The following is a 14,520-nucleotide window of genomic DNA, read 5'->3' on the forward strand; positions in this document are numbered from 1 at the left end:
TTCTAACTTGACTGAATGGATGCATTATATATGAGACAGAGTTTTAAGAAACCTTTGTTGAAGAAAAGAGAATATCGTTATCCCTCCTTCTTTTTCCCTCTCCGCCTCTCCCTCTCTTTGCGGTTCTCTCTCTCTGTAACCGGAATCTGTTGATCGTGCTCTCTGTTGGCATGGCAACGAGGATGACTTTGGGTGATCGTCTGTTCTCATGGGAAAAAGAGTGGATGGAGGGAAGAAAGAAAGGAGAGGAAGAGGGGAGAGGGAGAAAAACGAACACGACACCACACCCCCGAACAAAGATCCCTTTTTTAGGGAGGAATAAAAGGAAGGAGAAATCTTCACAGGATATACGTATGATATGATTTGGTATTCCTTTTGCTTCTATGCAACAGCCTGCTACAGGACTGCTACATGATGTGTCGTCCAAATATGTCTGACATGGATCTGAACTGAAAAAAGACCAGAAGTTATCATAAAGTCTAAATAAATTTTTACAGTGTTTATCATCCCACCTATGACAAATATATTATGTAAATGAATTTCATTTACCTGAGTAGCCTGGATATATATATATATATATATATATATATATATATATATATATATATATATATATATATATATATATGTATATATATCTCAAATACTATATGTATCACATTTTAAAAAATCTATGTACGTTTATACTCTGATTCTGGTTTTTTGATTTCCTTCCACCTTTCAAAAACACGAGAGTGTGTTGGCTGGATAAATTCTAAATTGCCCTTAAGTGTGTGTGTGTGTGTGTGTGTGTGTGTATGTTTCCCTGTGAAGCTGTATTGGACTGCATGCCATTCCAGGTGTATTCACACTGTTTTTCCGGGATAGGCTATGGACCCACCCGCCACCTTGACTAGGATCAAATGGATACTGAAAATGAATGAATGAGTAATCATCATCATCATCATCATCATCATGACGTGCCATTGTTTATTTTCAGTCACAGACAAATTCAGGTCGCACCTGAAACACCTGTTGAACAGGTAGTAAGTTCTGCACATGCGCTGCACTTTGCCCAACCATGGACGATCCGGAACTTTAACCTCCTTTGGATCCTTTCAAATCATTCCTTTACATTTAACTTTATTACTAAATGGATTTAATACGATTACAGGGGACCTCTTCTGAAAGTGGAATGTATTTTGTTTTGTTTGTCAGCATCGGTAAGTGTTTTTTTTAAGTGTTATTTTAAAAAAGAAAGCGCGAGGCGCAGTTTGTTGGCGTTCACAAAATGGCGATTTTTAGGTATTTATTGATTGTTAGATAAATAAATAACGAGCCTCGAGTGTTTCTAGTAGAACCTGTGTTTATGTTTGTGGATAAACACATGGTTTATGGTTTATTAGAGTCGCATACAATGTTATTTGCTTACGCGAAGTTTATTTATTTATTTTTTAACACGGAAGTGACCGTGGCTCGAGCCCAAATGAACCCACACTAAATACGTAGTGAGTAGTGTGTAGTGTACATTGTACATTATTCTCTATTACACATTGACGGAATGACACAGTGACATTTGGGATGAAGCCGACATTATAAATCCAAAGAAAGGTGCTGGTTTCGAGAGAGGAAGTGGAACAACAGACCAGTGGCCTGAGCTGGTTAATATTTGCATAAACAAATAACCAAAGGAACAACAACAACAAAAAAACATATTTTATTAAAAAAACAACAATAAAAAAACAAACAATAAAAAAAAACCCACCCAAACCTACTGAAATAAATAAATAAATAAATAATCCAAAGTTAAATTAAAGTTAATTCTTACTTTTAGGATTTCATTTAAAATCAGATTTTCTAAATATCCTTAAGTTATATTCAAAGTGAACCTATCTGTTGGCCTAAGCACTAATTTTTATTAAATATAATGTTTGTGTGCACTGTTGAAAACTGAAAATGCTTTCAAATGATTTAATGACCCAAAAATAAATTTTGTACTTTCAATGAATTTTTTTAATAAAATGTCTTTTTAATTACGATTTGAATTTCCTTAATTTGAGTAACTACGTACTGCATAATAATAATAATAATAACCCTAACCCTGTTGCTTAATTTAAAAAAAAAAAAAATTAATAATAATGATAAAATAATTCATTTTCCAGTTTACTACAAATCAGATCAGACACAAGATTAAGAAAGAAAGAAATAATTTATTTAATTAATTATTATTTCATTCGTGTTACTCACCTGTGGAGAAAACATGTTGAATGTTGACGTGTTGAATGATTACAGGCAAGATCACGATCGAGGCATCAAGTTTCAATAAACTTCCAACTCAAGCAGATGACGACTTGGTGGAGGTTTTATCTCAGCTGCTTGAATGTGGATGAGTTTCTAAAAGATGTGTTTAGGGTACAGTGTACAAATTGTAGTGTGCTGCTTTCCTTTTCTGTTTCCTGTCTGAAAGGCAGCTATTAGAGAGAGATGTGATTTTTTCAAACCGTCACAGTTTATCCTCTGAAGTTCAGGTGAGGACAGCTGTACAGCGCCATGTCCCACGTTTCACTCCATTATAGGATCTGCTTACAGTTTCTCATTTTCAAAGAGTGGAACATGAAATACCTTTTAACACATCCCACTTCCTGTTTATTCAATAAGCAGGCTGATTTAGGATTGGTCTATACTGATACAGATATATTTTCAGAGCAAAATTTTTGTGATTTTCTCCACACTGGTGTGTTCTAGTGAGCTTGGATGTTTACTCTGTTAGTGTCATAATGCCATGATCTATTTAAATGGCATCGACTAAAATCGAGTCAGAAATCGATTATTATTGATAAAGTTTCTGGTTTGTAAAAATAATTCTTTTTTTTATGATTCATTTATTTGAATATTTTTCCATACATTTTCCATTTTGAAATTTTTATACATTTTTTTAAATTAATTTTTTAAAAAGTTTTTGTTTTATGATCCTTTTTAATTCTGAATTGAATTGTTCACGTCTATTTTTTGCACGATTATTCACGTCTAGTATGTGTACTTCTCTCTCTCTCTTTTTTTTTTTTATTTTAAAACATGATTCGTTTATTTTCAAATGATTTTCTCCCCACATATTATTTACTTACTTGAGTCATTTCTTCCCCCACATCAAAAGTTTATTGTGTTTCATGCAACAGAATTCGGTTTAACAGTGTAGAAAAAGACACAAAAATATGCAAATAACAGAAAATAAACAATAAATGCATGTACAAGAAAATAACAAACACAAGCACAAAAATAAAACTAAAACAGATACAAGAGAAATATTACACAGATTACTGCCCACCTGAGACATGGATTACTTCGTATTAAACACAGTCCTTACGTAAAAAGTTTAACAAGTTTAGCTAATTTAACCCTTAGAAAAGTAGTTAATTAAGGCCAGGGTCACAGATTTCTTCTAGTCTTACATCTTAGATGTAGGAAAAAAAGACACCCACTGAGAAACCTTGAATTTCAGACAAAATGCATGAAAGTCCCCCAGGAGATGTTGAATCAGGTTTTCACACAGGCTGCAAAAGAAAAGACTGAAAGCAATCCCGACGTCCTCGAGATCCTTTTCAACTGGGATCTTTCTGTCACCAGAGCAACGGCTGGGTCATTTTCACTCATATTCCTCTGTAGTGCTGTCATTACTGCAGAACGCCAGTGACGCCACAACACATAATAACAGAGATTAAAACAAAGAGAACAGCGATGTAGGGCTGAGTCACAGCACTTTCACAAGGGGACCGAGATGAACCCGGATGTCTCTGTCGAAGCGGAATCGGGTGCAATTTTGAAAATCTGCAAACGATTGACCTCTTTCACAACCGCTTTAAGAAATGGCTCCATTTAGATTTATATAGTTGCTGTTACACCTAATGGTCAAATGTGGTAATTGCTATAAGCATCCATTGGAGGCAAGCATCTCACTGCCCCATGCTCAGGGGAGGAGTGACAAACAGGAACCTTAATGACTAGCTTGTGAGGGTGTTTGAAGACATACTGTGGTAGTTTAACGCTTCTCTGCATCCACCCCAATTGTACTTTCTAGCGAGCAGTTGGAATTTAATCTTTTACCCATGCTGATCTTGCTGATCTTTACATGTCTTTGTGCAATAATTAACAGAAATTGGAATTCCTCTTGGCATATTAGGTGCACACCAACAGTCTCACACACACACACACAGCTGTTCAAATCCCTGTTGCACGTAAGTACACACAGGAGATGCTTCAGCAAACACTTTACATTCAAACGCATGGAAAAGTCAATAACAACACGTGACAGATCCCTGAGTAGAGAAACAGAATATACAGACATAAAGACATCATATTACACAGACAAACAGCAAGACTAAAAATGGATACACAGCACTTAGTTACAGATAAACAGAACATTAATAAAAAGACAGACAGATTGTGTAAAGATTGTCTAAAATATTGCCTAACATGGCAGACCCGTGGTCTAACCAGGCGACCCGTGGTCTAGCCAGGAGACCCGTGGTCTAAACAGGCAGACCTGTTGTCTAACTGTGAGTCCAACAACAGAGTGTTTCCCAATCAGACATGGTACCACTAAAACCCAAACTATGAACAATTCAATATACAAAGAACCCAGTGAGACGTCTAGAGACGGGCAGACAAACAACCCATAGACCAACTGACAGGCAGACTGCCAGACCTCTAAACTAACAAGGAGACTCATGGTCTAACAGGCAGACCCGTGGTCTAACAAAGAAACCCGTGGTCTAACAAAGAAACCCGTGGTCTAAAATGACAGACCCATGGTCTAACAAAGAAACCTGTGGTCTAACAAAGAGACCCGTGGTCTAACAGAGACCCTTAGTCTAAAATGACTGACATGGTCTAACAAAGAGACCAGTGGTCCAAAATGTCAGACCCGTGGTCTAACCAGGAGACCTCTAGATTAAGAAGAAGACCCATGGTCTTATAGGCAGACATGTGGTTTAACAGGCAGACCCCTGGACTGACTCTTGAACTAACAAACAACTTTTAGACTACCAGGTAGACCCACATGTATTTCCACACTTTCACATAAATAATCATTTTGTAAATTATTTTTGTGATGTGCAAGCAAATGACATTTGAGATGAAAAAAGTTAAAAAAATTGAAAAAGTTATAGCAAGATCTGGTTACACAGGTAACACATGATTTCTGCACTAGAAATCTTGTGGGAATAATCAGTGGAAGGAACCTGGGAATTTTTCCCTGTATTCCACCTAGTGTCCATATGGCAGGGAATAATTCTTTGAATGTTACGGAACATGTGTCTAAATGCGTCATTAGAGCGGTCATGGTATAACACTTAGGGAATAGATTGTTAACCTACTGCTGTACTGGTATAGCTGATATCCTACTGGAACTGTATGTAGATAGATGGATAGATACTTTATTGATCCCATGAGGGAAATTCTTGTGTTATAGCAGCTTAGACAGTTACAGGATAGAACACACACACACAAATGTAATGTAAATATACAATATACAAACAATATATAAAACTGAGAAGAGAAAACCTTAAATATAGAATACAATAAGTTAAATTAAACGTAGCAGTGCAGATATGAAACAGTTGTGGATTTAACCATATTTAGATCAGTATTTACATTACAGTACACGTGCAAACTGGTGGAATGTAATAAATATGAAGAATGTTGTGAGTCTAGAAAAAAGTGTTAATGGTTGTTGTAGTGCAGTGTGTGATTATCTATCGTATAATGTTATTGCGGTATGAATGATCTCCTGTAATGTTCTCTGTAACAACGAATCTGAATGAGTCTTTTGGAGAATGAGCTCTGCTGACTCTGTGGTGTGTTATAGAGTGGGTGAGATGGATTGTCCATGATGGAGAGCAGTTTGTTCAGTGACCTCCTGTTCCTCACTGACTCAAACGTCTCCGGTTTGTGTCCAAAAATAGATCCAGCTTTGCGAATTAGCTTGCTAATCCTGCTGGCATCCCTGGCACTGACCTCAACATAGTAAATGGCACTCACCACCACAGACTGGTAGAAGATCTCCAGTATCTTGTTACAGATACTGAAGGATCTGAGCTTCCTCGGGAAATAGTCTCCTCATCCCCTTCCTGTACACAGCATTAGTGTTGGTCCTCCAGTCCATGCTGTCATTTTAGTGTATACCCAAATCCTTATCTAGAAGTCCCCAGTACTCAGACTCCTGTCCATCCCTATTACACCCCACCACTGCAGTGTCATCAGAAAACTTCTGCAGGTGGCATGATTCAGAGTTGTACTGAAAGTGAACAAAAATGGAGACAGTCCCTTGAGGTGCTCCACTGTTACTGACCACTGTGTCAGACAGGGAGGCCCCCAACTGCACAAACTGGGGCCAGTCTGACAGTTAGTCAGCAATCCAGGAGATGGTGGTTGAGCTGACATCCATTCTAAGCAGCTTCTCAAATGTATGGGCATTTGTAGAAATCAATGAATACATTCAGCTATAACTTTAATGAGTTCTAATTCTAATTCCATGGTTGTGTTTATGAACTTTTGTATTTTCCTTCTGTCTCTGTTTAGTTTTGTGGGCAGGCCATGTGTCTTGTATAACAGTGACTGCTCCCATGGAGATAAACGCGGTACAGGGCGACACGATAACGCTGTCCTGCCACTTCACCTCGACTCATCGTCCGACCAGCCGAATATCCATTGACTGGTCCTTCAAACCTCAGAATGAAGGCCCTTCTCAAGGCGTGAGTTCCTTTATGATTAAACAAGCTCACAGTGTATGTTAACTAGCTTTACCAGTAAGTGGACTATAGTGTTATTGGCAAATTTTTTTTCCTCATTAAACATATGGGGGTATTATAATTCATTTCAGTTTTTTAAAAATAATTTTATTCCTTTTGTTAAATTAAATAAAATGCTAATATTATTCACTATTAGTTTTAAAGTTGGATTTTTGCTAGAGAACCTGTAAGTACTTCTTTGAAGCTGAGTGGAAATTTTTTTTAATGTTTATGTATATTTTTGTTTTTATACTGTAATTTTTTGTTATTGTATATTTTTTCACATACACACAATTGCTTAAACAGTGAATGAAGAGCTTTTCTCTGAAATGTTCTATTTTTCTAGAATCTTTGTGCACTTAGAACTGTGCACATAAAAACTCACTAACTTAGCATGTGGACTAAATGCAGCAAAAAACTTTAAGATAGGTTTAACAAAGTCTTACCAAAGGAAATGATGAACAAAGTAATGAAATTCTGATCATTTGGTGTATTCTTTCTTCCGTCCTACTAATTAACATCACCGCGATTAATTAGAGATATTTATTTGCTTCCTCTTTAGGAATGTCCAGAAGGAATGTAAAGGAAGGAGGAAGGACATTTGTTGAGTTTAGAGGATTTGCTGTGAGCTTGCTGATGTGAGATGCAAAAATAGCCAGTGCTGTGAAAGTGTGTGTGTGTGCAGTTGCTGCCAAAAGCCTGCTGGGAAAAAGACAGAACACGCATCACTTACCTCATATGAATGATTCACCAAATCTATTTGACCCTTATGAGGATTCATTTCACTTCAAATGACTCAGTTCTTTTCCAGGATGGAATTCTGTGCTACAGTAGCCATCTTTAGCCAGGAGTGTGTGTGTGTGTGTGAGTGAGTGAGTGAGTGTGTGTGTGAGAGAGAGAGGGAGAATTTAAGTAAGAGAGTGTGCGTTTTAATATTTTAAATAATTCAATATGATTAATTACTGAACAATTTCAGCATCCCCGCCTTGCAGCTTTCCTATGGAGTACATTAAATATCTGAAAAATGTTCATGGAGAAGGGAAATTCTTCTTAAAAGGTGAATCGAGACAAAGTCATGCCTCAGCCTGGTGCTGGAGTCGTTTCAGTCGGAGGCCGAGTCGCATAAATCTGCTTTAAATACGCAGAGACTTTAAATATTCATCAGATTTTATTGACCGAAAGGGTAAAGGCTGTGAGGTGTGAGTGACAGAACTCAATGGTACAGCATTTAAAGCTCTGTGTGTGTGTGCGAGAGAGAGATGGATGAAAATGAATAGCTAGAGAATGTGAATTTCGTTAATTATTAAGCAGAAGCTCAGGGTGGTGTGTGTCTGTGTGTAAGATCTAACATATGCGACAACACGTGTAGAATTGAAAGGCTTTTTTAAATCGAGAATCTGTGTGTCAGAGAGTTTAGCAACATTCATGATGTCATCGCTCCCAACTTCCAAATATTTAACATAACACTAGGGGTGTGTGTGTGTGAGAGAGAGAAAAGTGAATTAAGGGCACTCACTCAAACAGCCACTCTACCTAATTAGCTCTCAGTGGAACGATGATGATGTCATTGCCGTATTAAAAGGAAAAATTTCTCTCTCTGTCTCTCTCTCTCTTGCTTTGTCTTTCTCTTCCTTTCTCTCTGTGCATCAGTTTCTCTTTCACTTTGTCCTTCTCTTTGTGGGTGTCTCTCTCTCTCCCTCCCTCCCTCCCTCCCTCCATCTCTTTCTGTCAGTCTCTTCCCTGTCTATCCTTCTTGCTCTTTTTATGTTTCTCTGTGTTACTGTTTCTCTTCTTTTCCTCATTGTTTGTCTTTTTTACTCTCTCTCTCTCTCTCTCTCTCGCTTTGTCTCTCTGTGCATTGGTTTCTCTTTGTGTCTCTCTCTCTCGTAACCCTCTCTCTGTCTCTCTCTCTCTCTGTGCATTGGTTTCTCTTTGTCTCTCTCTCTCGCTTTCTCTCTCTGTGCATTGGTTTCTCTTTGTCTCTCTCTCTCGCTCTCGTAAGTCTCTCTCTCTGTCTGTCTCTCTCTCTCTCTCGTAACCCTGATGTCATGTTTGTAGAATTTGATCACTCTACTTCATTAGTCTATTTATTAAATCGTCCGTGTTTCGCTCCTGTCTCGGGTTTTAATAGATTATTATGGAAATGAGAAATGAGACACGGTTCTGACAAACATGGCTTTAATTAACTAATGCATATTAACACCGGCAGAGATTTTCTCATTATTTAAAAAAAAAAAAGATTCAATTCCGTAACTGCGAAAAATTGAATCGGGTTCCGTGACTCCCCTTCCAATAATCTCCGGGGCTTACCAGATTTCTCATCGTCATTATGATGACATCATCAGCGTCAGCAAGAGGAAGCGGTGAGCTCAGAGCTCTTACTGTAACTGTCACTTATGAAAGCATCTCACTGGGTTCTAATATCACAGCTATATTTTGCGAACAAGTACAGTTTATTAAAGTTGTACTTTTTATCCATTTATATTTACATTTAATGAGGCGGAAAATGAGAGAAACAAGCGAGTGAATGTTTTCACTTATGTTACAGCAGCTGTAAATGGCGGTACCCTCACCTGCCTCTCTCTCTCTCTCTCGTATCTAAACATTATCTAAAATCTGTTTCCCCCATCCAAAAAAATAAATAAATAAGACAATGAACCCAGCCATACATTTGTGTTAATTCCACATCAAACTAATGTACACACTGTTGTCTAGCACCCACTGCTGCTCAGGACAGGAAGCGCGAGCTCGGTTATGGATGGAGATGGCGATTAAGGATACTCGACTCATAGACACTCTCACTCTCTGATCGTCAGATAAGCGTGTACACAGCCATAAAGCAATCCATCTCCTGCTCTTAGCTCGTCCATTCACACTCTCTCTCTCTCTCTCTCTCTCTCTCTCCCTCTCCCCCTCTCTCATTAAATGTCATCGCACAATTACTGGACGCTTCACTTGTCTCCCTCCATCTCTTTATCTAGAGGTCCGTCTGTCTCTCTGCCTTATTTTCATTCCTCATTCAAAGATAATTGAGAGAAAGAAAAAAAGAACTCGCATGCCTGGCTGGGAAATCCCTTTTAATTAGAACATTTAATATGAGTGACATCACACACAGTAGAGGGTAGAGCACAACACAGCACAACATCTCTATCTGTTATTTCTCCTTTTCCTCCCAGTTCTTCCACTTCCACTCCGTGGCATATCCTCCGGATGGAGGCCACTTCAAAGGGCGAGTGGAATGGCACGGGGACCCGGCGCGAGGCGACGCATCGATCCGCCTCCTGAACGCATCGCTGAACGACAACGGCACTTACATCTGTGCCGTCCGCAATCCCCCCGACGTCCAGGGTCCTCCCTCAAACACCATCCTCACCGTCAGCCTCAAGAGTGAGACACGCCTTGAGAGACTCTTTGACTGACTGGAAATCGTGAACGTTAAACAAGCTGTTTACTGTTTACATACAAATCATACATAGGCTTAGTACAATTTAAATATTTACATACTGTAAAACATAGTATTTTTAAAAATTCCTTCCAGGTTGTTTGCAGGCAGCATCAGCTTCTTCATCAGTGATTTTTCTCTGTGACGAAAAACAAAACAAAATCCAAAAACACAACAAATTTGAACAACATTCATCATAACACATTAAAAACAAGATTAAAATTTTAGACCTTGGTGAAAAGTAACATAGAAATGTTAATTTTTTCCCATCATTCTTTTTCTTATTCGATTTTTTAACGTTTTTTTTTCTTCTACAAAACTTTTTTTTGTAACATCTGTCTTCTTAGGCTAAAATACTAACTAGCTAGAACTAGCATACTGTGAACATTCATGAAGTATAATAACATTTAGAATCATGTCTTGTGTTATGAAGGAGTTACTACCTGTTAGTAAACATTCCACAATGTTCTTTAAGTTCTTTAACAGACAACACCAAAAGGAGAAGGAGAAAATCTTTGAGTACTTAATTAAAATTCATTTGCCTTACCTAAAAAGTTCCATTTCAGTGAGTAAATGTGATGAGCAAAATCTAGATGTTCACCAAGTGACTGAAATGAATGTTTTTGTCAAAAGTGAAAACTCAATCCGGTGAATATTTGAGTTTCATCCTGTCTTTTTCCTCTCTCGTTTTCCCAGCAGGCATCATGCACTTTTCGGACATTGCCATGCTGCTGTTCTTCATCCTCCTGCCGTCGCTGCTGATAGCGATGGTGCTGTTAGCGAGAATGCTCTGTCCGTGTTGCTCTCCACGCGTCAAGAACTCGCATCTCAGCCACCACTCACCCATAGAGGTCACCGATGGGGAAGAAATGCTCACACACAGGTCTGAGATCAGATTATATCAGCTTTTTATTCAGTCCCAGTCATTACACAGGATACATTGATCAGAATGTCATAAGTATTAAACAGTCTGCTTTTGGTTTATTTGAACACTTTCTCATTGGTGGTGACGTGTCCAATCAGCTAATCATATATGAATGCAGGTCAAGAGCTTCACGTCAAACATCAGAATGTTGTTTCAATGAATGTTGCAATCAGAAAACAATCTCAGTTGGTGCCAGACAGGTTTGTTTGAGCATTTAAAAAAAAAAATCTCCTGGAACATTCCACACACAACAAACATATGACCTCAAATGAGCAGAATGCTTCAGACAGGAAGGCAGCAGTTCCTCTGGACAACCCTGCTAAGCAGAAAAGTGCACAGCACAACCACGACTGGCTTTACGAATGTTCCTAATAAATTGTCAGCTGAACTCCAAAAAGTGTTTTGAACGTTAAAGCTAATTTTGTGTAGATTCTTGACCCTGTTTTCATGACAATGTGTGTGTTCGCTTCTCTGCAGTAAGGAGTACAGCTACCATCATCCCTTGTCAAAGCAGAAGCCTGCCATGTGCTGCGAAATGTATATGGAGGTCGGTATCTCTGATTTATTTTTATTTATTCCACAAAACGTGGAAAATATCCATTAAACCTAGTAAATAAGCTGTCATTTGAGGATGTTAGCTAACCCTAAATGATCATCTCCAATAACTATGGTATGAGATGGCTAGCAGTGTAGTTAGCTGTGTGCTGTAGCTAAACATTGCCTACTTACACTGGATGGCTAGCACAACACAACAAGGACCACCAGATGTTCTTTAAATGACCCATATGTTCATGCTAGCAACTCACTTGTTAGCTTGTCAATCGTGGGCGTGGCCTGTTCACCATTTTAACATATTACAATGGTACATAAAGCTACAGCAAGCTGTATTATTTGTGCACCAAAATCAGTGAACGTCTTCTTCTACCTTTTTAACCTCTCTTTCTGTTTCCCCTTCAGGACTCGGACGAAGAATGCCGCAGATATTTCCAGAAGCATCAGATGCAATTAGAAGCTGAGTCGCACTGTTAGATCTTCCTGTAACACGACGCTCAGGTGGAAAACCAGGCAAAGCTTCACTAACATTTACTAGAAAAACAAATGCTTTACGGCTGATCTGATCCCATCTGAACTGAACTCCTTCAGTTTTTTTTTCCTTCAGTTTTTGTTCTATTCTTGCTAGCTTGTTGATTTAGAGCTACATTTCTTCTTATTAGCTTCAGCAGCCTCGATTCAGAATGTTCTAGAAAGCTAGTCAGCGTCACTCCAATTACACACCGACACCTACCATTAAAACACAGTAACAAAGTGTCGCTAGATCACTTGTAACATTTTAGCTGTTCTTAGTTTGAGATGAAATTTGCATTCGTTTTAAACTGTGTGAGACAAATGCTAAAGTAGCTAACATGGCGATTTTCACTCTGGTTAGCCATGTTAGCATCCCCGAGTCAAGTATATCTTGTCATATTAGTCATTAGGAAAAATATCACCAGAACTCTTGCTAATTTACATTTTTCTTGCACTGAAAAAGCAGTTGGCTTTCTCTTCACGGTTAGCGTAAAGTATTTCTCTAACTCTAATCCGAGCAACTGAAAAATAAGAAACCTAAGAGGTACTGAGCCATGCTAACAGGCTATGTGGTACTGTTTCTGATTTAGCATTATCGGCGTCAAGTATTATCGGTTACACTAGTGACAGCAGATGGTAGCTGCAGACTGGTGGCCATCTTTTACGGTTTATAGAAGATGACTAGGTTCTGAACTAAACTCTAGAGAGAGAAAGGATACCAGGAAAATACTGAAGTAGCACTTGCTAATGTGGTATTTGTGTAGCACTAACTTGCTGAATCAGCAGCAGTTTTATCTTTTTCAGGACCTTCGGAATTTTCTAGAATAATTTTTTACTTACCATATGTTTGGACCTGGAGCTAAAGGCACCATGACGGTAACGTAGCCCTCGAGTGACGAAGCGTATACGAATGGAGACACTCTTTAAAAGAAGTTAATCATATTTAGGAAGTGAAGCGGAATTCAGACACATTTGTCATTGTTTTGTCTGCGTGATTTATTACTTCTTTGTGTTATTTTACATCATTTTACAACAACTTGGCTTCATGTTATGCCATCACTTTTGCGTTTACTAGCAGAAACCGGTCCAGCCATCACTCTGCATGTCCCCTGCTATCAGTTTGTGAACTGAAATTGAATCATAAATTCATTCGCTAAATGAACATAAGTCTAAATGTACATAATATTTCTGTCAGCACCTTATTAATAACTGCACAGCTACAGATGCTGTAGTAAGAAAGTTGAGCAACAGGCCAGCTTTTGTGTTGTCTATTTATTTGTGGATGTAAAATTGTGTAATATTATGAGTATAATGTTTAATAATAAAAGAAATAAAGTGCTTATTAAATTAATAAATAAAATGTGTATATAGTTCTGAGCTTAGGTTTTGCGTCGAGTGTGAGATTAGCGAATTACAACATAAACAACATTCACTGATATTGTGTTGATTTATACAGGGTTTTTTATTTAACAACTTTTAATGTTTTAATGTTAATTATTCCCACAACAGAGGTGGGGTTTTTTTTCTGATTAGACAAAGGTGTTTTTACTGAAATCTGATTAGACAGATGTGTTTTTACTGAAATCTGATTAGACAGATGTGTTTTTACTGAAATCTGATTAGACAGAGGTGTTTTTACTGAAATCTGATTAGACAGATGTGTTTAGACATAGGTGGGTTTTATTTTACTGAAATCTGATTAGACAGAGGTGTTTTTACTGAAATCTGATTAGACAGAGGTGTTTTTTTTTTTTTTTTTTTTACTGAAATCTGATTAGACAGAGGTGTTTTTTTTTTTGTTTTTTTTTTATCTTATTAGACAGAGGGATTTACCAAAATCTGATTAGACAGATGTGTTTTTACTGAAATCTGATTAGACAGAGGTGTTTTTACTGAAATCTGATTAGACAGATGTGTTTAGACATAGGTGGGTTTTATTTTACTGAAATCTGATTAGACAGGTGTTTTTTTTTGTTTGTTTTTTTAAATCTTATTAGACAGAGGGATTTACCAAAATCTGATTAGACAGAGGTGTTTTTACTGGAATCTGATTAGACAGAGGTGTTTTTTTTGACTGAAATCTGATTAGACAGGTGTTTTTTTTTTTTTTTACTGAAATCTGATTTGACTGAAGTGTTTTTTTTTGTTTAATGAAATCTGATTAGACAGAGGGATTTACCAAAATCTGATTAGACAGGTGTTTTTAATGAAATCTTATTGGACAGAGGTATTTACTGAAATCTGATCAGACAGAGGTATTTACTAAAATGTAAATACCCTCCCCCCGATATCTGATTGGACAGAGGATCCTGTACAGGACACGA

At 37.7% G+C, this 14,520-nt stretch overlaps 1 protein-coding gene across 1 annotated transcript; it reads left to right on the plus strand.

Moving 5' to 3' along the window:
• Positions 1 to 908: 908 nt before the first annotated feature.
• Positions 909 to 13,531, plus strand: mpzl3 (myelin protein zero-like 3). The gene is given in 7 exon segments (XM_058413282.1): positions 909 to 1,128; positions 1,131 to 1,202; positions 6,556 to 6,728; positions 9,941 to 10,151; positions 10,903 to 11,089; positions 11,609 to 11,678; positions 12,089 to 13,531. Coding segments are annotated over 7 exon segments (990 nt in total). The 5' UTR covers positions 909 to 923; the 3' UTR covers positions 12,161 to 13,531.
• The last annotated feature ends 989 nt before the right edge of the window (positions 13,532 to 14,520 follow it).

This window comes from Hemibagrus wyckioides, linkage group LG17 (assembly GCF_019097595.1).
Source record: "Hemibagrus wyckioides isolate EC202008001 linkage group LG17, SWU_Hwy_1.0, whole genome shotgun sequence".
NCBI lineage: Eukaryota > Metazoa > Chordata > Actinopteri > Siluriformes > Bagridae > Hemibagrus > Hemibagrus wyckioides.